The 24,341-nt window shown below is 56.9% G+C and overlaps 2 protein-coding genes across 8 annotated transcripts; both read right to left on the bottom strand.

Moving 5' to 3' along the window:
• Positions 1-23: 23 nt before the first annotated feature.
• Positions 24-9,188, bottom strand: ST6GALNAC4 (ST6 N-acetylgalactosaminide alpha-2,6-sialyltransferase 4). 3 transcript variants are annotated; one of them, XM_032306684.1, is made up of 6 exons: positions 9,009-9,188; positions 8,499-8,585; positions 6,794-6,979; positions 3,963-4,375; positions 1,781-1,888; positions 24-721 (listed from the first exon to the last, which is right to left on the bottom strand). In XM_032306684.1, the coding sequence occupies exons 2-6, from the start codon at positions 8,508-8,510 to the stop codon at positions 532-534; spliced, it is 909 nt and encodes a 302-aa protein (XP_032162575.1). In that variant the 5' UTR covers positions 8,511-8,585; positions 9,009-9,188; the 3' UTR covers positions 24-531. The 3 variants fall into 3 exon arrangements, with proteins under 3 accessions (XP_032162575.1, XP_032162576.1, XP_032162577.1); XM_032306685.1 differs by lacking the exon at positions 9,009-9,188 and adding an exon at positions 8,915-8,939; XM_032306686.1 differs by lacking the exon at positions 6,794-6,979.
• Positions 9,189-13,649: 4,461 nt separating this feature from the next.
• On the bottom strand, positions 13,650-24,261 carry PIP5KL1 (phosphatidylinositol-4-phosphate 5-kinase like 1). Of its 5 annotated transcripts, none has more exons than XM_032306826.1 (10): positions 21,588-24,261; positions 20,585-20,788; positions 19,400-19,450; positions 19,034-19,188; positions 18,629-18,753; positions 18,061-18,095; positions 17,915-17,970; positions 17,113-17,225; positions 16,652-16,805; positions 13,650-14,230 (listed from the first exon to the last, which is right to left on the bottom strand). In XM_032306826.1, the coding sequence occupies exons 1-10, from the start codon at positions 21,615-21,617 to the stop codon at positions 13,963-13,965; spliced, it is 1,191 nt and encodes a 396-aa protein (XP_032162717.1). In that variant the 5' UTR covers positions 21,618-24,261; the 3' UTR covers positions 13,650-13,962. The 5 variants fall into 5 exon arrangements, with proteins under 5 accessions (XP_032162717.1, XP_032162716.1, XP_032162715.1 ...); XM_032306825.1 differs by having other exon boundaries at positions 22,020-24,261; XM_032306824.1 differs by having other exon boundaries at positions 20,585-24,261.
• Between the last annotated feature and the right edge of the window lie 80 nt (positions 24,262-24,341).

The raw sequence follows: 24,341 nt of genomic DNA, 5'->3' as shown, positions 1-24,341 counted from the left end.
ACATGACCACACTTCAGACAGGCTTCCAGAAAACATTCGTTTACCCGTACACTCCAGAGGTGGCCCTGGCAGTCACAGCTCAAAGGCCCCTTTGCCCAATGAACCCCAAGCTCTGGGCTGTCCTGACCAGGACAACCAGCCTGGGAAGTGTGGCACCAAAGGCAAGTGGAGGGGGACAGTGAAGAGGGACAGAGCTGTTGCAGGATCCAAGATCACAATGCTGGTGAGTGGCGGGGGCCATCGGCCCCAGGGCAAAGGCCACTGGACAGACCCAGAGAAGGGATGAACCCAAAATGAAGATTTGGATGAGTCAGGGGGTGGGGTGCGGAGGAGGGTGCAAAGTTCGCCAGAGTCCTCCCCTTCTCCCCCATCAAGTCCGGAGCCCTAAAAAGTGCTCCAAGTGTCCCCAGGGTAGGGCAAGAAGGGACCTTAGGTCCACAAGGCATGAGACAGGATCCATAAATTAAATGTTTTTGGTGGCGTGTGCAACAGAGGCCCGGTGAAGGCGCGGCGGCCAGCCAGGTGACACGGCTACTGGGTCCTCCACGATGGGTGGGCGAACACGATGGGCCTCTTCTTGGCCCAGCGGGAGAACACGGCCTTCTCGGTGATGAAGCGGTGGGCGCTGCGGGGCGCCCGCTCGTGTGCCAGGTACATCTGACACTCGTCCAGCCGGCCCTTCTCAAAGTAGTGGTAAGGCACCGAGGGGTGGCTCTCCTCCCTGTGGGCGGGGAAGAGGGACACGCGTTGGGTACGGAACTCGCCCACCTCCGACCACCTGCTGCCACCTACCCTGGCCATGCCTCACCGGGGACTCCCACGGTGCCCCACGCCCGCCCCGGGGAAGGCCAGCACAGACAGGGGAGGAGCGGGGCAGCCCACGGATCCCAAAGGCCAGAGTTCAACCCCAGATCTGCCTATGGCGAGGTGGCTGACGCCAGGCCAGAGGCAGACGCTCTGAGCATAAATAACCCATCTATAAAATGGACATGGGCACGCGAGACCGCAGGTCCAACAAGATCAAGACTGCAAGGGGCGCCTGGGTGGCTCAGAGGGTTAAGCCTCTGCCTTCGGCTCAGGTCATGGTCTCAGGATCCTGGGATTGAGCCCCACATCGGGTTCTCTGCTCAGCAGGGAGCCTGCTTCCCTCTCTCTCTCTGCCTGCCTCTCCGTCTACTTGTGATTTCTCTCTGTGTGTCAAATAAATAAATAAAATCTTTAAAAAAAAAAAAAAAAAAGATCAAGATGGCAAACCGCAGGGACCATGGCAGAGGGCACACGGGCTCCCGTCACCTCATCCACGGGCTCATCAAGCACGCTCCAAAGAGAACGGAAGATCAAGATCGGGGACCCCACTGGCACACTCCACGCGTGTCACTCACGGTAATGCGGGAGCATCACCGTACTGATGGTGACAGGTCAGATGTGATCTATCCCGGACGGGCATATCGCCGGCGCCCAACAATGCCATTCTAAGCACTCTGGTAGACTGTTCTCTCTCTAAATCTTGCTTCCACCTTCTGGGGAAGCTGTGATTATTTTCTTTTACACATGAGGTAACGGAGGCCCTGGGAGGTGGCATGTCTGGCCCAAAGTCACAGAGGCGGATCATGAAGCTGGGCTCCTTCCCACCAGGCACCGGGCCCAAGGGGTGTCTGAGTTTCGGCTGCCCACTGGGGAGCCCCCAGGCTGAGCCAGGATGGTGGTAGGGGGGGCGGTGGTTGCCCATGGTCCTCCCCGCCCCAGGCTTTCCTCCCGCCCAGGACCTGGGTGGCCTGACCTGCAGTAGCTGTCGCTGACCATTCCATAGACCACGATCTCCTCACACAGCTCCAGGGCCAGGATCATGGTGAACCAGCCGGTGCTGAGAAAGGAGCCCGACTGCCTCCTGGGAGGAAGGAGAATGGTCAGCCCGGCCGCTTCCCCGACTCAAGCTGGAGCAAGGGGCTGTGCGACAGACCCCACCTCAGCTCCCTCAGGACACAGCACTCGCTACCCTCCCAGCCAAGGGCCCCCCACCTTGACCCCCACAGAGGGGACCCAGGGGGAGGCTGGGGAGGGGACAGAGCCAGCCTGAGAGGAGCAGCAGGCAACAGGTGGAGTTGGATGCAACCCCAGGCCCGTTCAGCCCCTCACCACCCACACAGGACCGGAGCAAAGCCCCAGATGATGGCGGGGGGACCCTGGTCACAACTTCTGCTCATCTAAGGGACCAAGCCTAGGGAGATGGTGGGAGGCCATAGAGCACAGTGCCTGAAAGTGGGCAAGACAGTTGTCTGGATAGGCACCTGGGTGGCTCAGATGGTTGAGCGCCTGCCTTCGGCTCAGGTCCTGAGCTCCAGGTCCTGGGATCGAGCCCCACACCGGACTCCCGGCTCAGTAGGGAGTCTGCTTTCCCCTCTCCCTCTGTCTCTCCCGCTGTCCGTGCTCTCTCCCTCTCTCTCTCTCTCTCAAGTGAATAAATAAAATCTTAAAAAGAAAAAAAGATGGTTGTCTGGAGTCAGATGGTCTCCAATTCAAACCCTGAATCTGCTCTACAGTATCAGGTTTGCCCCTAAACCTCTCTGGGGCTTACTGACCCATCTGTGAAATAAGGAGAATTAGATAATTATGGGGAGGGAACACGGTCCGCTCAGCACCTCCCACATTCCCCCATACCCACCTGGGAGCAAGGGGCTGTGTGGGCAGCCCAGCCCTCCACCCTCTCAATACACCAGCGCTACTGCTCTCCTAGCCAAGAGCCGCTCACCTCCACCCTGACAGAGGGCTTATGCGGTGGCTCACTCCTTCAAACTTCATACCTCCCAGGCCCTGTGCTGGCCAGGAACCTGCCATAGCCAGTGCTAACATTCACAGGGGAGGGGGCAGAACTGTGAAGAAGACAAGGAGACAAAGGAAGGGGACAAAGAATGTTGGGCAGGGAGGTACGCCTTCAGGCGGAGTGGTCAAGGAGGGCTTCTCTGAGGAGGTGACATCCCATCCAGATCTGAATACCAAAGAGTCAGTCATAGGGAGATATGGAGGAAGAACATTCTAGACAGAGGGAACAGCATGTGTAAGGCCTACTTCTGAGGAAGCCCCGATGGCTGGGGCTAGAGGGGAGATGAGGTGATCATAGACAGGCAGGGGCCAGATCATAGGAGACCTGAAGGCCAGGGGAGGGGAGGACATGAAAGTAAATCTGCTGTCAGGTTGAGGGCAGGCCACCAATGGGATGAATTCACTGGGGGCAGCTGGTGCTCAGACAACAGGAGGCCAGAGAGGCAGCAGCGAGAGGGTGCTACAAGGGTGGGGGGCGGGGGGAGGAATGGTGACTTAAGTCAAGGTGGCACCTCTGGCACAAAAGGAGAGTCAAGAGCCCACGATATGTGTCAGGTGATGCAATGAAAGGAGTCAGGTGCAAAGCCCAAGCTTCTGGCTTGGAAACCAGAGGCTGGCAGCTGTATTTCCTGAGTTGGGGTGGGGGGGGGCGGAGCCAGTGTGTGGAGGAGGCAGGGGGGAATCAGCGTGCTCTTCTGAGTGTGGGGTAAAATGAGGTCTTCCATGCAGAGTCCTTAACTCAGTGCCTAGTGCACGCAGAGGTCTGTTCCTACTGTTAACTGTTATTTTTTTATCTGGTAGGGACTTCAGATACCAATCCAGATCTCAGGGATTATCTCCTCCAGAAGGAAGAGCTCCCCCACATTCTCCCAGGTGGCAATGCTCCCCGATCTTGTGCTTGCAAAGCCAAACAGCCCTCACCACCCCTGGGGACTTTTCATCTATGTGCTGACTCAATGAATGACAGTCCTGCTTCTGTCCCCCATCAGGGGCAGAAGCACATCTGCCCCCAACACAGCTGACCCTCCCCCAGTGCCTGATGGAGCAGACCCTCATGGACAAGAACTCAGTAGAGAAGTCATGTCCCCTGCCCCGCCCCTGCCAGCAGGGAGGGCCCCCCAGCAGGCCAGCGCCAGGCTCACCGGTTCTTGCCCGTCTCGTCCTGGAAGACCTGGTCACAGTAGGCCATCATGCGCTCAGTGAAGGTGTACACCTGCAGGCCTGGGTACATCTCGGTGAGCTGCAGCAGCGTGCGGTAGGTGCGGCCGCCCAGCGCCCGGTCCATGTGCCTGCCCTGCCCCCACACCACGTAGAGCGTGTCTCGAGCGTGCTGGAAGTAGTGTGAATAGTTGCGCAGCAGCAGAGGCACGCTCGTGTGCGAGACCACGCGCAGGGTGCTGCGCCGGCCCACGTCCGCCTCAAAGCCCAGAGTGGGTGCCTGGTTCATGCGTAGGACGCACTCGGCGCTGTCGATCTCGGCGCCCAGGCCCGAGCCCAGCATCTGGCCGGAGCTGGACACCACGGCGCAACTGCGGCACGGGTCTCGGACCAGCGGCTGTGGGGGCAGGCAGAGGGGGAAGAGAAAGGCATGAGAACACGGCATCCACGGCCCTGATCCTCCACCCAGTGACAACCTCTGACTTTGCCTGACCCCTGTATCAGCTCCGAGTACAGCATCCACCACTCTGTGTTCAGAGCCCCATGCTTCTTCATTAGCCACATTCATGTCCCCTTTCCCGACAGCTGAGGCCCTATCAGGCCCTCCATCATGGGTTCCTTATTACAGTTACAAGAGCAAATATTTATAAAGCACTTACAGCAATGCCTGGCTCAACCTGGGTGTCATATGCATGTTTGTTAAGTAAACATGAACCCCAGCTCTTCACAGTCACGGTTGGACCTCCCCCTCCTCTACCTGAGCCCCACTCACGTTATGCCTGGTTCATAAGTAAAAGTGGTCTTTAGGGCCACAACAACACTGAGAACTTCCGGTTCTGAGCCTGAATCCTGGCTTGACCACTTCCTCTGTCTCTTGGAGCCTCTATTTCCTCATCTGTCAAATGGGGATGAAAATATTATCTACTTCTCCAGGTTGTGAGGACTCCATTCAAAATGCCTGGAGAGGGGGCGCCTGGTTGGCTCAGTCAGTTAAGCATCGGACTCTTGATCTCAGCTCAGATCTTGAAAAAAAAAAAAAAATGCCTGGGGAGTGATCAGCACAGACTCAGAGCACAGTCTCCCAAACACTATCTCATTATCTCTTGAAAAGCAGAAGCTGAGCCAACATGACTGCAAATGTTCCCTGGGGGTCAGAGGTCAGGACTCCCAGAAAAGGACTCGCTCCTTACTCCATGTCTTCGTGTCTTCCTGGGGGGACAGGGGTTTACAGTGGCCTGTATCCCACTCTGGGACATTTTATATCTAACATAATGTTGATTTAGGGACCCACAGGTCCATTTTCCAAAGCCCCAAAATACAGAACAAGACTTCTTTATTCTGTCCGCAGTCTGAGCCTGTCCTGACAACAGGGGTTCTGTTCAGATCTGAGGTCACCTCCAACCCCAGGAAATATTCTGCTTGTCCCACAAGGTCTTAAAAGTCTTTAAAAGGCCTTTAAAATACTTAATTGCAATCAGTCCAGCTCTTTAAAATATTTAATTACAACCAGTCCATTTTTGATACCCCAAACTCGGATTTCTGGCTTCTCTTAAGAAACCCAGAGGAGGGACACCTGGATGGCTCAGTAGGTTAAGTGTCTGTCTTCAGCTCAGGTCATGATCCCAGCGTTCTAGGATCGAGTCCCACATCCAGCTCTCTGCCCAGCGGGGAGCCTGCTTCTCCCTCTCTTTCTGCCCATCTCCCTGCTTGTGTGGTCTCTTTAATCTTTAAATAAGTAAATAAATAAATAAAAGAAACCCAGAGGATCTGGCCACTCTGAGCCCACATTCCCATGAGCTCTGGAGGGTCTAAAATATTCATTGCCCCCCACCTCCTTGTGGAAGATGGGACAGCACCCATCTGGCCCACTCCACCACTGGTCCCATCTGGCCAAACCCCCTGTGGTTTTGTCTCTTGATCAAATATTTACCCAGCACCTGTTGCAAACACAGTCCGTGGACCCCACAACTGAATCTGCACGGCAACTCTGTAGAGGTAGAACTACAAGATGTTCTCTTACTGATGAGGCAACCGAGAGAAATTAAGACCCCAAATATGTCTCCTCCAAGCCAGGGTTCCTGAACAGGCTTCCCTCTGATGTGCTCTCAGAGAGCCATCAGTCTCGGAACTGGGAGCTTTCTGTGTTGCTATCAGCATGGGATGCCTTTGCAAACGCTAAGGCATTTGGGAAGGGGGGGGCACTGAAATCAGGGCGAGGGGGTAAAGGACTCCAAACCATACCCGGCAGAGCAAGCATGGGAAGGTGGGTCATCACCCCAAGCACCAGTGTCCTTGTCTCCCCATGACATGACTAGGAGAGCTGTGGGGTTGACACGACTTTTCTCTGCCATCTCTGTCCCAGCAGCAGCCATCAGCACAAGGCAGGGCACACCCAAACACAAACCTCCTACGTAAATGGATTGTGTGTGCGCACAGTTAATTCTAAAGATACACAGAACAACGCACAGATCACCATGATGAGACAGCGTCTGTCTCCCCCACTGAGACGAAGAGCTCCCGATGGCCAGCCACTGGCTCACCACTTTTTTTTTAAATCTCCATTACCAAGCTGAGAGCAGCCAGGTAATACATGTGGAATTTAAAACAAAAACAAAAACAAAAACACCATTTCTTCTTAGACCTTGGGGCTCAGAGAGGAGAACCGGCTGCTGAACGTCACACAGCTGGTGAGCACAGGAGCCAAGCCTGGGGTCCAGGCTGGCCTGGCATAAGCCTGGTTCTCACACCCAGACACTTGGGAGCAGCCTGGCAGCCAGGGCCAACCCTGTCGCCACACAGTGCCCGCCCAGCTCACCTTCCCATCTGGCACGCTGCTGTATCCGCTGAAGTGTAGGGGCCCCGGCACGGTGGGCCTGGAGTTGGTGGAGGGCTGGGGGGCCAGGCAGGAGGCCAGGCAGAAGGGCAGGCAGGCCCAGCAGCATAGCAGGACGTAGGCAGCAGAGAAGCCCAAGGAGCACAGAATGACAAGCAGGAGCCGGCCCTGGGGGAGACAGTGGTCATGGGGTGTGGGTAGGGGTCTCTGGGGCTCCTAGAAGCCTCTGCTGGGCTGGGGCTGCACCCCAGCCTCATGGGTCCAAACCCCAGCTCAGTAGCTTCCAGAACATTAGCACAGCCCACGGTCTCCATTAACCAGGGCTTCCTCTGGGCTGCCAGGCTCAGGCTGTGGAGACAAGACCTCTTATTATCCCCATATTCTAGATAAGGAATCTGGGGTACTCAAGGTCGCACAGCAAGACAGCAACAGGACAGGGCCTTAAATCCAGGCTGCAGAGCCCATGCTCGAGAAACTGGAAGCCTCAGTGCTCTGGGCAGCCTTGGGTACAACCCTCCACTCCTCTGGGCCTGTTTCTGCTTCTGAAATTCTGAAATTCCACGACACTTGCAGTATGGCCGGTAAGGACTGTGGTAAAAACGCTCTGTGTACCGTAAAGTGGTCCCCAAGACGGGAGAGCGGCCCCTCAAAAGGGCAACTGTCCTCCTTCAGACCTGGGACCCAGGCTGCCTGTGTGCCCATCCCCTGCCCCCTCCCCCAGCTGCTCAGTGGCCGGCCCCCTAGCTGATGATCTCAATCTGGGTCAGCGGCCCAGAAAGTGAGGGAAGTGTCACTCAAAGAATGGTTTCAATAATTGAAAGCTGGGCCACAGAGGAGGCTCCCACCTCCAAAACACATGTGTCAGAGGCCATCTGAACCAGGAAGCCCTCCGGGCCTGTTGGCCCTGCTGGCAGACTCCGTGACCCAGCCTTCAAGGAGGGGCCACAGGAAAGAGGGGACCACCTGGGACTGCCCTCATGTGTTGGGCCACCCTGATCACCATCTGTGTCTCTCTGGGCTCTAAAATTCTCCCAGCCTGCCCAAGGCACAGCTCTCCCCCACCAGAATCCACCCAGCAGCTGTTGGTGCTCTGAAAACCAGAGGGGGGGAAAGCAGCCCCCAGGGTCCCCCCCCCACCAAGGCGTACCCTACCAGAGGCCCACCCTTTTCTACCCACAAGCCACATCAGCTTCTAAAAATAAATCTCTCTGTGGCCAGCTGTGCCGGGGAGGGGGTTTTCAGCCCCTGAGGCCTCCGGCTCTGCCTGGCACCTGGTCCTCTTGCCCACAAGGGACTCAGACACCCGAATTCGAGCAGTCGTGGCGGACTCCCCCCAACATCCAGGGCCCTCTTCCTCAACCAGGGGTTCCTGAATAAAGTCAAGAGCAACTATCCCCCTCCCAGGTCGCTGCCTCTCCTGGGAAGCTGCCCTCCAGAACGCTTACAGGACATAGTACTATGATCTCCATGTCACAGCGGAGACCGGCAAGGCCCTGAAACCAGAGAGGGAACACCATTTGTCTGAAGCCTCATGGCCTGCCAGACCAGATCAGCAGGGCTTTGAGACCCGTCTGCCCTTCTCAGCTCAGGAGCAGTGGGTCAGAAATGAGTCAGTTCTGGGGTGGGAGAGGTTAGGAGGCTGCTGTGCCGGAAGTTCCCCAAGAGCCTTCCTCCTTACACCACTTACCCGGGCCTTCATGCTGCTGCCGCTGCTCAGCAGTCAGGGGGCTGCCGTCTCCAGGGCTCGCGCTGGGAAGGGATGGGGGCCAGGCACCTGCCAAGATCCAGAAACTCAGAGCTGGGTCCTGGGCCTCTGAGGGGACGCCGCAGGGAAACTGAGGCAGCGGAGGGGATGGGCCAGGGTCAAGGCAAATGACTTCCAGGAATCAAACTCCTTAAAGCCCCCAAACACCGGACAACGCGGTCGTAAAGGAGCTGGTATCGAGTGACCTTCGGGGAAACATCCCACCAACCCAATCCCCATTTGTGCAGATGGGGAAGGAGAGGCAGGGAGGGGGAGCCCTCGGCTCAAGGTCACTCGTCGAGTCTGGGTCAGTTAGAACCGGGAGCCAGGAGCCCCGACTGCCGCCCCATCCCTCCTACCTCACTACAAGAGGGATGGACGGAGAGGCCTGGGGCGGGATATTTCCACCCCTCTCCCAGATTCCAACGCCCCCTCCCCCGGCCAGGCGCTAACCAGGCAGACGGGCTGGGACGCTCCGGCTGCTCTCGATCCGCTGCTCGGAGCTCCATGGCCCGCAAACCCGGCGGTCCGGGCGGGAAGCCGGAGCCCTGGGGCGGAGGCGGCACCGCCGCCGCGGCTTCTGGAGGATGGAAACCAAACGTGAGCCGCCGGCAGCGGGGGCGGGGTCTGCGAGGACCGGGAGGAGCTTGGAGCGCTGGGGGCGGGTCCCGGGAGACGGGGGCGGGACATACGAGCACCGCCTCCGCTGCGGGTGAGGGAAGTGCGTGGCTGGGCGCGGGGCCTCCGGATAGGGGCGGGGCCGGGGGCCGGGGGCGGAGTACGAGGGCGCGCTCCTCCCCCCTTTTCCCGCCCTCCCACGTTTCTTCGTAGCCGCTCTCGGGGGTCGGGTGGGCAGCGCGCAGAGGAAAGACCTACGGAGTGTGGGAACCCGCGCGGTGGCTACCCAGCGGTCCGGGCTCGCGTTTCTCCATTTGTGAAACTGGAAGATGGGTGGGAAAATTAAGCAGGGCCTTGGGGTCAGGCTGCCCTGGGTTTCAAGCTCGTAGGATTCCCAGATTTAGCCGGTAAAATACGGGACGCTCAGTTATACTGGAATTTCAGATAAACAATGCATAATTATATTAAAAATCTGACATTTCAGGGCACCTGGGTGGCTCAGTGGGTTAAAGCCTCTGCCTTCGGCTCAGGTCATGATCCCAGGGTCGTGGGATCGAGCCCCCACGTCAGGCTATCTGCTTTGCAGGGAGCCTGCTTCCTCCTCTCTCTCTCTCTGCCTGCCTCTCTGCCTACTTGTGATATCTGTCTGTCAAATAAATAAATAAAATCTTTAAAAAAAAACACTTATAAAAAATAAAAATCTGACATTCCAGTGTAACTGGGCATTCTCTATTTTCTCTGGCGACCCTAGCCACCTGAGCCTCAGTTTTTCTCTATGAAGTGAGGATTAAAACAGCTCCTGCCAGGGGCGCCTGGGTAGCTCAGTGGGCTAAAGCCTCTGCCTTCGGCTCAGGTCATGATCCCCGGGTTCTGGGATGGAGCCCCGCTGCTTCCTCCTCTCTCTCTGCCTGCTTCTCTGCCTACGATCTCTGTCTGTCAAATAAATAAATCTTAACAACAACAAAACCAGCTCCTGCCAGTGAGATAGAGTTAAGATTCCAACCCTGAGGGCACCTGGGTGGCTCTGTTCGTTATACCGCTGCCTTTGGCTCAGGTCATGATCCCAGCCTCCTGGGATCAAATCCCACCTCAGGCTCTCTGCTCAGCAGGAAGCCTGCTTCTGCCTCCCAACCCCCGCCTGCCTCTCTGCCTTGTAATCTCTGTCAAATAAATAAACAAAATCTTTTTTAAAAAAATTTTTTTTAAAAAGATCCCAACTCTGAGCTATCTCACTGCCACGTACTTTCACCTCTTTGCCTCCCCCTTCCCAAAGTGTCCTCCAGACCCCAACCAATTCAGTCTTGCACCCCTGCAGATGCTGAAATGTATCCCATTTGAAGGCTCAGATGGGGTCCCCTGGGAAGTTCAAACTCAAGTGCCTTTCAGGGGCTGGAAAGGGTTGAAAGAACAGATATAGGGCCATACGGAGGAGTGTGCCTGCGGAGAAGTGGAGGGCATGCTTCTCATCTAAAGTGTTTTTTAGGGGCGCCTGGGTAGCTCAGTGGGTTAAAGCCTCTGCCTTCAGCTCAGGTCATGATCCCAGGGTCCTGGGATTGAGTCCCGCATCAGGCTTTCTGCTCAGCAGGGAGCCTGCTCCACCCACCCACCCCCCACCCCGCCTGCTTCTCTGCCCACTTGGGATCTCTATCATAAATAAATAAAATCTTTTTTTAAAAAAATAAAGTGTTGTATGTAAAATGCTCTATGGGCCAGAAAGCTCATTCTACTACCTCCATCACACCCTCCTCTGCAGGACCTTCCCCTGGGATCCAGGCTAGGTTTCTGCTCCGACCCCAGTTCAAATTCCATTTGCCTTTTTCTCAGAGCCTCTAGTGTGGGCGCAATGCCAAGGTACCCATGTTTGGGTATCTGTACCCAGATGAGCAACTTCCCAAGGCTACCTGTTCTGCTCCAGTGCAAAGCCATGCCTCTCCTTGTCCTATGGGGGGAAGTTGACATTCTATGGCAGCCCTGCCCTTGAGCTTCCTTTGAGTACAGGCCCACCTTGTCCCTCCCCCGCAGCCTGGGAACAGCTAGAAGGTAGTGGTCCAAGTTCAATCTCTCTCTTTGTACTCTCCTATTCACTCAAGGCCAGGCACACAGTGGGTCCCCAAAGCCAGAGTTCTCCTGCATCCCCCCCCAAGTCATCATCCCTCAAGGGTCTCTCTTTGTAGCCCCAACCCTAAGGGGACAAAGGTGAGAAATTCCCTAAGGATTCATTCATCACCCACAATGGCTGGTGAAGTGACCATTCTTTCCCCAAACAGGCAACTCTCTCCTTGTTAGGATCACATGAAGACAAGGACATGCCCAAATGTCCTGGACTTGCAGAGCAGACGAGGATCACACATCCACAGTAGAACTGTCAGTGGGAAGTTCCGCAGGCTCAGATAAAGGTCTTCAGTTTGGTTTTGGCAAAAGACCACTCTCTTTACCCTGACATACAAGGCCCTGTACGGTGGGAATTTCCATCTTCTTAACCACCTTCTACCTACCCTGGGCATGCTTCTGATCCCCAATCACATTGAGCTCATCCCTACCTCAGGACCTTTGCACTTGCTGTTTGCTCTACTCACATAGCCAGCTCCTTCCTGTCATTCAGCTCAAATGTTACCTCTTCAGAAAGGCCCATGCTAAGCACTCTATGTAACACTACATGCCCATCCCTCTAAGTCCCCTTATTGGTCTTTTTCATAGTACCGGTCACAGTCTGAAATCATCCTGTGTACTAACTGGTCCACACACCCACTAGATTCTCAGCTACATGGAGCAGAGTCTGGCCAGTCATGGTCTCGGGCACTTCTAGCAGCTGCACAACACCCAGCACACACTAGAGGCTAGATAATGTCTTTTGAATGACCAAGTGAGGAGAACCAGGAATCCTGGGCCCCCATGAGACCTTGGATAACTCACATTCCCCTCCAGCCTCAAGCTCTGGCTCAGGCCCTTGCCAGAGACCCCAGGTAGGTGAGGGGCTGAACCATCCTTATCTGTGAGTGCAGGACTTAAAGGCTCTGACTCAGTCCTGCCAGGTCCAGAGCCTGGGCCCATGTATGGCCAAACCCCCCGTTTCCTGCTGTGCAGCCCTACCGCTACTGTGCTTCCTCAACGTACCCACCTCCTGACTGATGGCCTCTAATGTGTCAACTTCCTGCTGAGCCAAAACAAGAAATTCTCTGTGACTTGGGCCAGTTCGGAGAGCTTGAATAATCATCCAAGGTCACCCAGACCACTAGGGGTGAGGTCAATTGTATACATATTCCAGGAGCCCCCACGCCAGTGCAGCATTAACTTTCCCTGCCCGCTCCCTCCCCACCCTCCATTTTGCCTCATTTTCTCTGAAGGCTAATGGACTGGCAATGTTTGGTATTAGCTGAATGGCTCTCCCAAGATCCGGTTCCTGTCCTGGGGGTCAGCTCTTGACGCACAACATCCCCCTTACCCACCACATTGTCCCTCCTACTCCGAACTCCGGCCACAGTGAAATGTTTCCTTCTCTCAAGTATCAGGCTCTCTGTCACCCCAGACCTTTGCCGTGGTCTGCCATGGCAGACCCTCCCAGGGCTGCATCTGACTCTTCTGGTCTCAGTCAAGAAGATAGAGCCCCACCTTCATCCAGTTATTAGGGGGAGGCCCCTTCCCTCAGCATAGTGCCCCCAGGCTCCTTCATGAGGCTGGGTCACATCAGGCTGCTTCTGTCGCTCTCTCTCCCCAGGCTCTGTGAAGGTGGAATCTGCGAATCTTGCCCCACCCCCGGTTCCCATCACCCAGGAGAGGGCCTGTCACATGATAGGAGCTCAATAAATATTTAATGAGTTAATGAAGTCATTTTCATCCTTCCTATTGTACAGATTAGACCACTGAGGCACAGAGAGGTTTAGCACCTTGCCCTGGTCACAAACACTCAGGCCCCAGAGCAGCTCTAGAGGAAAGGCCTACTTGGGTATGGTGGGATTGGACCAGGGTCAGAGGCCAGACTGGAGTTTCCTGGAGGAAGGAGAAGGAATGATCAGAGGCCATGCACATACTGAGTTTCTTTGCTCCTGCTCATTTCCATGCTGCCATACCCTTGGTCTGACCCCTGCTCCCACTTCACAGATGAGAAAAATGACTCCCGGTATAGGGAAGAGCTTACTCAAGTTCAATGGTCGGCCTCAACACAGTGTCTTCTAGAGATGCCGGCCCCTCAATCCTCCCCCTTTTCCCACCTGCATCCCTTGTGCAGGACCGAGGGGGAACACCCCAAAGGGAAACCAGTGAGCAGTAGGTAAGGAGGAGGGCTGGGTGCTTGGGCAGGTCTTTCCACTTACCCAATAGCAAGCCCCTTAAAGTCTCTGGGCCTCAATTTCCCCATCTGATGACAAAGGCGCTTGGCTGGAGACTTCAGCCTTGCCCCCTTCCCCAAAGCAGGAGGCCAGGGCTGAGGGAGCTGGTGGGTAAGAATACAGGCTCCTGAGTCCAAAAGGCAGAGTCGAGTCCTGGTTCCAGCATTTATTGCTGAATGATCTTGCTCAGTCCCTTCACCCCCTGAGCCTCCATTTCATGGTCTGTAAAAAGAGAATAATAGCTTTTTTTTTTTTTTTTTTTTTTTTTGAGGGTTAAATGAGCTAACGTAGGAGAGTCCCTGGCACAAGACCAACACAGCATCGCCACCAAGTGAGGCTGTGTTGTCATGGTATTAGTTAGGGGGATGCTGCCCTCTGGAGGCCAAAGGCGGAACGGCAGGCGAGGGGAGCCCAACGCTGGTTCCTGGCCCCATTGTCCAGATGCGGAGAGCCGCGAGCGCGGGTCACTCGGTATGTGCCTCCACCCACTGGCAGAGGCGACGGGCGTAGCGAGCGGGGCTGACGGTAGAGAAGGTCCGGCCCGGGTAGCGCAGCGTCTTCCATAGGTGCTCCAGCCTCTTGCGGAGCCCATAGACCGTGGCCAGATCCACGAGGCCCAGGAAATAGCGTTGCTCCGGCCCGTCCAGGATGTGTAAGGCGTTGGGGGAGTCAGGCAGCAGCCGGCGGTTCTGGGATCCCGGCTCCTCCGGGCTTTGTACCCCTCGCACAGACCTGGCGGCCGACAGGAGAGTGAGGCTACTGCCTCCTCCAGGGGGCCCCAGCCCAGGGATTCCTGCAAGGGCAGCCACGGGGCGCCCAGGCAGCATTCTGCGCTGACCCTGCTCTTCCTCTGTACATTCCCACAACTCCTGGGTGCCAGGCCTGTGACGTCAGATAAACTGGGAGGCTGAGTAAAGTGTAGACGACGGACTAGAGCTGTTCATTCCGTAGCCACTAGCCACATGCGGCCACGAAGCCTTTAAATGTGGCCAGTCCCAACTGAGGTGCGCTGTTAAGTGTGAAATACATGCTGAATTCCCAAGACAGGATGAGAAAAAGAGTGTAAAACACCTCATAAAGGTTTATATTGATTTGATGACGAAATGATAAAAATTGGGGGTGTGTTGAATAACAAATATATATATTTTTTAATTATCTTTACCTGTTTCTGTTTACTTTTCTAAAGAGGCTAAATTTCTAAAGAAAATTTAAAACCACGTGTGTGACTCACATTACATTTCTTTCTTTTCAAAATTTATTTATTTGAGAGAGAGAGCACGCACAGAGGGGAAGGAGAAGCAGACTCCCCACCGAGCAGGGAGCCCCCCCCCCCCCCCGCAGGGCTCCATCTCGGGATGCCAAGATCAAGATCGCAGCGAAAGGCAGCCATCTAACCGGCTAAGCCCCCCACCCCGCCCCTCGCATTGCATTTCTGTTGGGTGGTGGCGCTCTAGGACTTTTGGGTCACACAGACACTGGCTCCTCACTTACCTACCATATGACTTTGGCTAAGTCTGGTATTGGGGTGTTTCCTAAACTTCTGTTTGGGGTCGTCCAACCCTGGAGGTTTCAGGGAGGCAGAGCTGAAACTGTGTGAACAAGGTTCAGCCCCAGTTTATAGATGGTGTGAGGGGGCGGTTTGCCTTCTAAATGTATCCCAAATTGGAAGCCACTTTTGGCTGGGCCCCAGTCCCAGCCAGAAGCAGGTTCAATTCCCTAATTTTGTCCTCTGGGAGGTGGAGGGGAGTTGGGGAAGTGTCCCTGAGACAAATAAGCCAATGAGAGACAAGCCCTGCCCAGACATCGACCAATCAGAACCCAGTGGTCTGGGTGCCTGGGCAAAACACGGATGCTCTTTGCGGTGCGCCTTGGGGATGGCGGGTGGGAGGCGAAAGTTGATCCTGAAAGAGGGGCTGGGAACTGGTAGGCGTGGGCCTGGGGCAGTGGGCACTTACCAGCCAGCATATTTCAATATGACAACAGCCATTATAAGCGAACTGGGGTTTACTGGCTGAAAGATGACCGAAATCTAAGCATCAGCTGGGGATAGAGGGGGCAAAGGAGAAGCTGACCTAGCTTGGATAGTCAGACCTTGGGGGGCAGCGGGGAGGGGAGCGTGTCTGTGACCCAAGGCAGGATTCCACCCTCTGGTCAGGATGTGTCCAGCCAATATGTGGGGAGCCCATAACCTGCATTCAGCCCACACCTCACCCATCTCCAAAGGGTGGGTTGGGGGGCTGGGTGAGAGGATGTCACTTTTCACTTTTCCACCCACCAGATGATTGGACTTTTTCCTTAATGTGCCTTCCTTAACCCCTACTTTATTCTGTTCAGCCTTGGAGGACAGAAATCCAAGTAACTAACCAAATACTAACAGGAATCCTCAGGAGCCATTCTGCCTCCTCACTTACCCTCTCTGAGCCTCAGTTTTCACATCTCTAAAATGGGAATGAGCCCACCTTAATGAGGTTCATGGTCAGCATGCAAAGAGCAACAGATACTACTATAAAGCAGGGGACAACATGATGGTGGAGCTAATGGTGATGCCCTTAGGGTCCTAGAAGTGGAAAGACTGGTTTAAAGGTCAAGGGCTTTGTTGGGTGCCTGGGTGACTCAGCTGGTTAAGCATCTGACTGCAGTACAGGTCATGATCTCAGGGTCCTGAGACAGAGCCCCATGCTCAGCAGGGGGTCTGTTTCTCCCCCTCCCACAGCCCCTCCCCCTGCTTGTGCTCTTTCTCTCTCAAATAAATAAATAAAACCTCTCATTTTATTCATAAAGGGCAAGGGCTCTTTCTAAAGTAGGAATTAAATAGGTCTGAAAACTGCTGTGAAACCTTCAGTGGCTCCACATCCCCTTCAGGATGGGGAGAATTCTTTACACCAAGAAAAGAATTCTTTTCTTGGGCAGATTCTTTACACCAGCACTGAAGCCCTTGTCCAGCTGGATCTCCCTGGCTCAGTCCTGTGCAGTCCACACATGCCCACCAACCTTGCCAACCAGGCTTCTCCAGCCCTCTACTCTTCCTTCTCCACACACACGCACGCACTTTCCAGTCTCTAATCCTTTGTGCGGTCTCCCTTCCCCCCATCACCCATCTCTCTCCTGCTCTCATCACCTCATTCTTGCCCTCGCCCCTGTAGGGGGGCCCACCTGACCGTGCGGAAGAGGAGGCTGCTGCCCGGGCCCCTCTCATCCTCTTGGAGATGCTGGAAGGCCATCAGGAGGCTGTAATCGAGCACGTTGAGCTCCCGGAGGAAGGCGGTGTCCAGTTCCATCTGGTGGAGGAGCCAGCTCCGCTGGGGCCCTGCGGGAGCATCAGTGCCCCCACCTGAGTGCTCCTCATGTGTCAGGCAAGGTGCTGAGGGCTCCACACATCTCTGACCCAAGAGGGCAGGTGTCATTAACGGTCCCATTTCACAGATGAGGAAACCCCTCCGCGATTTGCCCTGGTTGTCTAGCTCATACAGCGTGGAGGCAGGATTTGAACCCTGCTCTGTCTGACTCTAGAATCCCAGCTCTAAATGGTTCAGGCAGAGGGCAGGGCCGGGGACACCCTTCTCACTTGACCCTGAATAGAGGAAAAGAAGGCACAGACTGTCTCCATGGCTCACCCAGGTCGATGGTCTTGCCTTGAAAGTTGAGGTCCTTCAGCACCAGGACAAGGGGGCTACCCTCGGGGGCTGGCTCCACCCATCGGCTCACCTCACAGCCCTTTATGTCATACCTGTGAGTGGGGGGGGGTGACAGAAAGGGGGCAACAATTCAGCATTAGACAGACTGACACAGAGGGGGAACCAAGAAACAAGAGCTTCTGCTGGGTGGATGTTTGAACCCTCATCACAAGCCATTCCATTATTGTCCCCACGTCAGAGATGAAGAAAAAGGCTCAGAGAGCTTCTTTGACTTGCCCAAGACCACACAGTAAGTATAGGGCAGAGCTGGGATTTGACCTCAGGCTTTTGGAAGCCCAGTCCAGGCTTTATCCCCGCCTGCGCCTGTCTCTCTGCACCTTGTCATCCCTGGAAGTGTCCCCGACAGGAGGTCCCAGCCTAGACTGCAGCCCCAAGAAGGGCTTGTGGGAAGTCCTCCGCGCGGAGGCAGAGGGTTTGAATCTTTGCTCCTCACGTAGTAGTGGTGTGGGCCTCCCCCTCCTCAGCTTCTCATCTACAAAACAGGGATGATAACCACCCCTGCCCCTCAGAGTTGTTCTGGGAATAAAGTGGGCAATAAATGCAGACTCCCCGAGTGCTCAAGGGACGCTGGTCGTGCCTATCTCTGTCTCCGATCCCCTGGGAGATCTCGGGGATGTGCCTCCCATCTTCTCCCTGGGCCCCAGCTTCGCATCGGCTAGTGAGAATGGGTGCTTCAGGTGGCACACCCCGCGTGGAGCCGGGGCCCTGTGAGGGGACTCGCCTCTCGGAGATGCGACCGGCGGGGTAGAAGACGCTCAGCATGATGATGAAGAATTCCTGGGGATGGGGGTAGGGAGTGAGGGACGACAGGATCTCACCCTCTAGCCGCCCCCTCTAGCCCGGCCCCCTCGCCTCGGCCTCACCCACCTTCTTTCCCCGTGCCACCCGCAGACTGTGCACTCCTGGAAGGGGAGAGGGCGCCAGGTCAGGGGCCCCCAACTCGACAACCCCTGGTCCATCCCGCCCTAGGCCCAACTCCGGGCCACGCCTCCTCCTCGAGGTCCCGCGTCTCCCGAGCCCTCCCCTCCAGGCCGCGCCCCCGGACCTCTGCCCTAGCTAGGGTGGATGTCCCGACTGGCCCCGGGCTCTAGGCAGCCCCAGAGAGGCGCGGTCTTCAGGCGCGACCCCACCCATATGCCCTCCCGCCGCGGGACTGGGTGATCCGACCCCGCCCCCTTCGGGAGGCCCCGCCCCAGGGCTCGGCGCGCGCCCACCGAGCCCGCCTTTCCTCTCCCCCCACGTCTAGGACACGCCCCCCATGGAACTCTGCTCGCAGCCCGACCCGCCCGCCCAGGCTCCGGCTCAGGTCCCCAACGCCCCCCATCCTGGGAGCCGCCCCACTCCTTGGCCCCCTCCCCAGCTCGCTCTCGGTCTTCTGCGCTCCCCACCACCCCCTTCCTCCGCCCCGCAGTCCCCGGTCCCCGGCCAGTCGTACCCAGCAACCGGGCAAGGAGCGAGTGTGGGTGCCTCTGCAGATGCTGCACGTAGCGGGGCAGGTGGGCGAGCAGCGCCCGCACCTCCCGACGCCGCTGGGTCTTCAGGAAGAAGCGCTGGTCGTGGCTGTGGGGCGGAGAACAAGGTCACTGGTCAGGCAGGGCTGGAGCGGCCCCGTTGGGCCCTCTGCCGGAGTGCGGATCTGTCTCCCCTTGTCTGGGCTTGAGGCCTTCCCGCCGGCGCTCACCTCGCCCCGGTCACCCTCCGCCCTCACTCTCCTCCACCTGACCTCTAGCTGGCCCTGACCGTCCCTGACCTGGCCATTCCATTTCCTTTCCACCCATTCCCGTTCCCTCCACCCAGGGACACCACTCCCACCCCTTCCCCACCCCTGCTGCCAGCTCACGACAGGAAGAAGCTGGCCTTGCTCTTGGAGGTGCTGAGGAACTGCAGGTAGGGGCCGCCGGGGCCTAGGGCTGCCTGATAGTCCTCCTCGGCCAGGCCTAGGGAGTGGCGCAGCCAGGCGAAGGCGGGGCCAGCCAGGGTGCCCAGCTCGAAGCCCTGTAGGAGAGGAAGAGCAGCCCCAGCAGTGTCCACAGGGGCCCAGGTGTGTGCTGTAGGCCCTGGCGTGGGAGGATCATGGTAACCACACTCTTTCTGCAAAGACCTGAGGCAAGCCAGCCCACCCATTGTACGGATGTGGAAACTGAGGACAACAGAGAAGGAAGACCAGGACACACCCCACCCCATGCGGCAGTCTTGGGCTTCCTACCTCGTGGACCTGGGTCAGGACCTCAGAGAAATCCTCCTCAGTAGGCGGTCCCTACAGGGAGGGGTGGAGGGACTCAGGTCAAGTCTTAGCCCCACACTGCCAGCTCCAGGATCTCCAAGAGTCCTGCCCCTGGCCTCACCCCCTTCCCTCAATGTGATTGCTCCAGCAAACAGAGACCAGAACTCAGAGCTTTGTCCATTCACCGAGAAGTACCTGTTGGTCAAGTAAAGCCATCCCAGTGAAAAGGGATGGCCTTAAAGCCAAGGGACCTGCCTGATTCAGTGTGAGAAGGGCAGGATCAGAGAAGGCTTCCCGGGGGAGGTGACCTCTAAGCTGAAATCTGAAAGGGGGTGGAGAGGAAGAGCATGATGTTCACAGCAGGGGGAACAGCATTGGTGGTCACCAGAAGGGCAGGAGAGCTCAAGTGGTTGAAATAATTAAGGGAGGGAGGGAGTGTGAATGCAGCTGGACAGTTGGCTCTTGGACTCGAGCCAGCAGGATCCTGAGGCCGTGCTGAGTACTGGGGAGCCATGGAAGATTGTTAGGCAGGTGATGAAATTTAGAAGACTGTCCCCCTTCCTCCCCCCACCCAGGCTCCTACACTCTTCTTGGACCTCTAGTTCCCTGTGCCAGGACTTGGCCTGTGGGATGTGGTCATGCTGTACACTGTGCACATGTGTGCACACACACAAAAACACACATGCTCGCCCTGGCCTGTCCAGCTGCTGAGACTGCAGTCGGGTGACCCTTTCTGCTGAGCCAGCCTGGCCCCAGCCCTGAGCTCCGGGAGGATGGGCCAGGCTGGCGGGATGGGGGTGGGGTCCTTTCTCAGCCGTGCACCCTAGCAAAGCCAGGAGGGCATCAGAGACCATGGAGTACAATATCCACCCCACACCCATTATACAGATGGGGGCACTAAGGCCCAAAGAAGCAGAGGACCATCTAGAGTCACACAACAACCACCTGGGTGAAGGGGTTCCTCACATCCCTAGTACAGACTGCACTTTGCGGCTCTCTGGTCTCAGCCCCCACCCCAGCATGTCCCTCTCCCCCTGAACTGAGCCCCTGATTTCCTCCTCGTATAGCCCTCTCTGATCCCCGACCCTGCAGTATGGGCAGGACCTGGCCCCCGAGTGGTCTTGCCCTCAGTACCGGGGAGGCAGGGGACACAGATGGGCCACTCACGGTGGGCGGGTGGTCCATGGAGACCTGGGTGGCAGCCCACAGCCCTGCTTGCATCATGCACGTCAGCTGGTGCAGCTCATGGCCCGGGCCAATCTCAAACAGGCCTCGGCGAGCCTGCTTGTCTCGGAGGCGCCAGAGGAGGCCACGGCGGCCAGACGTCGAGGTGGCTGCTCTGCATCCAGCCTCTGGGGAGGGGGCCAGGACCTGGTGGCAGAGGCACAAGGAGAAATGAGCACATGGAAGCATCCCAGAGGGGAAAGACCCAGGTTTGAGTCCCACCCGCAGTACCTGTGAGCCCTCCTATTATCGCTCTCTGCCTCAGTTTCCTCTGTTGTCAAACAGGGATAACACTGCTACCCCCACCTCACTGGGTGTTGTGATGGGCCACGCAGTGCCTGGTGTGCAATCAGCACCCAGGAGATAATTATTATCAGTAGGTAGAGAATGCTTTCCGCAGCCAAACCTGTCTCTCACCAGCTGTATGATCTTAGGTAAGTCACCTAACCTTTCTGCATCTCCTTTTCTCATCTGTAAAATGACAACTCTAGTAACTCCTTCGTGGTGGCAGTTTGGTATTTGCTCCAGGCACAGGAACCCTTGATAGTAGGAGCTGTGACGCCAGGGACTCGGTTTCACTCATCTATGCGGAGTTCCTCCTGGCTGAGCGGAGGGTCAGCTCGAAGCTGAGCTCACAGCCGCTGACCCATTAGTAGTGAGCACCCACCATGTGCCCAGCACTGGCCGAGAGCTTGACTAGCTAACAGCCCTAGGAAGGAGGAGCTTTTTCCCCCGCGATGAGAAAACCGAGGAAGTTCTCTGGGGACACCCGCCAGACTTCCCCCTCCATACCTGCGGCCCCGTGTGGGGCGTGTCCTGGTCCCCGCCCAGTGCTGGACCCCTCTAGGGCTTGGATGGGGGTGTGTCCGCGCTGCACGGGGAACGGAGGCCTGGGTCCTGTCCCACAACCCTTCCCTTTTCTGTCCTCTCTTGGGTCCGCACCTACCTCGTGGGGCCCCGGGCTCGGTGCGGCCATCACCCCGCAGCAGCTTCCCGGGCTCCGGCCGCGTCCCGGTCGCCGCGCTGCAGGAGCCAGTCCCCGCCCCTGCTTCCGGACCGACCAATAGCGCGGTGCCGGTCACGGCTGCACCCAATCCGCGCGGGAGGCGCCGGCCATCGCCTGCGGGTCCCGCCCCCGGGGCTGCAGCATCCTTCAGACCGCGGTCCAGGCCGGGGTGGGGCCGCCGCGCGTCGCTTAGGGTCCCCCAGAGGGATGACCCCCCCGCAGTCCGTCTCCTCTAGTGGAGGGCTCGGGTCTCGGGGCCGCCTGGGGAGGCGGGAAACCTAAATCCAAGTCCCGCCCACCCACTCTGGCGTGAAATTCCCACCGACTGTCCCTCGGGTGAGGAAACTAAGGTCCAGAGAGAGAAGTGAGTACCTCCAGGTCACACAGGAAGTCCGGGGCATGCATTCATTCAAGGCCTATTTTGATCACTCACTATGGGCAGGAGCAGCTCTAGGCCCCGGAGATTCAGCGGTGAGTGAGAGGGAGGAACACAGCTGCCAGCGTGATCTTTTAAAAGCATAAATCAGATGATGTCACTCTCATGCTTAAAGCCTCCAGTGGCTTCCCTAGGCCCTGGAACAAAATCCATACCACTCACTATGGCCCCAGGCCCATCTCAAACCACTCTGCCTACCCCCACCAGACAGCCACAAGGAGCTGCCCTGCTGGTCCCTAGGCATAAAATTCTTTCACACCTGGGGCTTTTACAGGCCCCCTTCCCATTGCTTGAAAGCCTTTCCCCTAGGCTCTCCTTTGACCTATTCTTTCTTGTCACCTTGCCAGACTCAGTGCCCCTCGTTCTTTTTTTTTTTAATTTAAAGATTTTATTTGACACAGAGAGAGAGCGTGCACGTGCACACAAATGGAGGGGTGGGTAGTGGTGGAGGGAGAGAAACAGCCTTCCCGCTGAGCAGGGAGCTTGCTCGGGGCTCCATCCCAGGGTCCTGGGATCATGACCTGAGCAGAAGGCAGATGCTTAACTGAGTCACCCACACATCCCAATGTACCTGCACTCCTGATCACATTACCTTGTTTTCTTTTCTTCATCACACTTAACGCTGTCAGAAATCCTCTTGTTCATTTATTTATTAATTTTCCCCCATCCTAGGGAGCACCAGGAGGGCAGGAACTGTGCTGGGCTCCTTTCTTGGCTCAGTGTCTGGCACAAACTGGTGTCTTGTATGTATATATACGCAGAACCCATTTGAGTAGGGTGTGCAAAGGGCCCCAGAGAATCCCAGGAAATGAAAGGTCGAGCTGGAGTGAGACGTGAACAAGCATTCAGGTTCTCTTATGTGTATCAGAAAGATGCTCCGATGTCCTTAAAAGCTCATGGTTGTCATGTATAGTTACATTGGAGGGGCGGGAGGGGGGCGTCGAGGAATCTTTTAGTGACTTAGGGCAGAGGATGGTGCCTTTGCATCAGGAAGGTGACTGCTGGGAGGAGGGGAGAAAAGGGGAGAATTGACAGGTCCTGGGGTCACGTGGGTGGGGGCTGGGAGGAGGAAGCCAAGGTCAGTGATGTGTGCCAGGCTTCTGGCTGGGATTAGGGCCACAGGATGGTGCCAGTCATGGAAGGGGGTAGGAGAGGAAGCTGGGGAGGGGGAGTCTGAGGATTCAGATCATGACAGGAGGAACTTGAGGTGCCATTATGACACCCGATGGCGGTTAACTGGTGCACGGGCAATACGCTGGGGCTCAGGAGGCGAGGCTGGTTAAGGACAAGTGTGGGGAGAAAAGGCTTGTGATCAAGTTCCAAGGAGCCCCACCCCCCATATGAGAATGAGACCCCACGGACACCGAGAGCATCTGAGGTGCACCAGGGGGATGGGTGGTCCGGGTGGGCACAGCCCCTCAGGAGTGATGCTGAACACAGCGATGGCAAGGAGCTGCGGGCAGTGGGTGTGGATATTCTGGGAATTTGGCCATTTTGGGGCAAAAGGGAGAGACCTAGAGGGAATTACTGGGTTGATGGAGGGTCCTTTATGTGGGGGTCTGGGGCATGCTCAGGAAACACGAGGAGAGGCTGGTGAGATGCAGAGGCTGTCTCTGTGAGAGCGGGGGACCATCAGAGACAGGACACTCTTGCTATAGGAGGGGGAGAGGACAGAACCCAAAGCCCAGGCGGCTCAGCCTGGCCTGCAGGACAGGAAGAGGATGGGACAGGTGAGGGCACGGCAGGTGTGAGGGAGATGTCTCTGCTAACTAGAGTGAACATCATGCAAGGCGTGACAGAGGCTTAAACTGGGTGCTGTGGACAAGAGACCTGGCTGCATGGGGCAGGGGGCATGGCGGGACTGCTAGGGAGACAGGGCTGGGCCTACCCCAGAACTCCAGAGAGCCAGCCCTGCTCTGCTTCCCCCAGCTCAATGCTCGGAGCCACGCCAGGTTGGGCTGCTGGGTGCAAGAGACAGACAACAGACTTGGGCTTTCTGGGGCTGGCCCAAGGGTCCCTAAAATATGCTGCATGCTAGCTGGGCTGGCGCAGGGCAGGCACAGTAGAGGCTGTTGTGGTGTGTGGCATGTTGTCATGCCTCTGCCGGAGCCGCATCCGTTTCAGTTCCCACTTTATCCTGGGTCCAGCACGGGAACAATCTGGGAGGCACCTGAGGCACCCTCACCGCGCGAACCAGTCTCCTGACCTGAGACCAGCCCCTCTCGGGCCCCGAGCAGCCCAGCTCCCCGGGCAGGGAT

Source organism: Mustela erminea, chromosome 12 (genome assembly GCF_009829155.1).
Source record: "Mustela erminea isolate mMusErm1 chromosome 12, mMusErm1.Pri, whole genome shotgun sequence".
Taxonomy (NCBI): Eukaryota; Metazoa; Chordata; class Mammalia; order Carnivora; family Mustelidae; genus Mustela; species Mustela erminea.
This window is presented reverse-complemented; position numbering and strand designations above follow the sequence as displayed.

Bases quoted from the DNA above. Each gene is read 5' to 3' on its own strand.
- ST6GALNAC4 (XM_032306684.1), bottom strand. The intron at 4,376-6,793 runs GTGAGCTGGGCG...CTGCCCCCACAG, and splicing joins GCAGCGTGCCAGATGGGAAG to CCGCTGGTCCGAGACCCGTG. The intron at 1,889-3,962 runs GTGAGCCTGGCG...CCTTCCTCCCAG, and splicing joins GACGAGACGGGCAAGAACCG to GAGGCAGTCGGGCTCCTTTC.
- PIP5KL1 (XM_032306824.1), bottom strand. From the start codon at position 20,830: ATGCTTCCATGTGCTCATTTCTCCTTGTGCCTCTGCCACCAGGTCCTG. The intron at 19,189-19,399 runs GTAGGAAGCCCA...CCTCTCCTACAG, and splicing joins TCCTGACCCAGGTCCACGAG to GGCTTCGAGCTGGGCACCCT. The intron at 18,754-19,033 runs GTGAGCTGGCAG...TCCGCCCCACAG, and splicing joins AAGGCCAGCTTCTTCCTGTC to CCACGACCAGCGCTTCTTCC.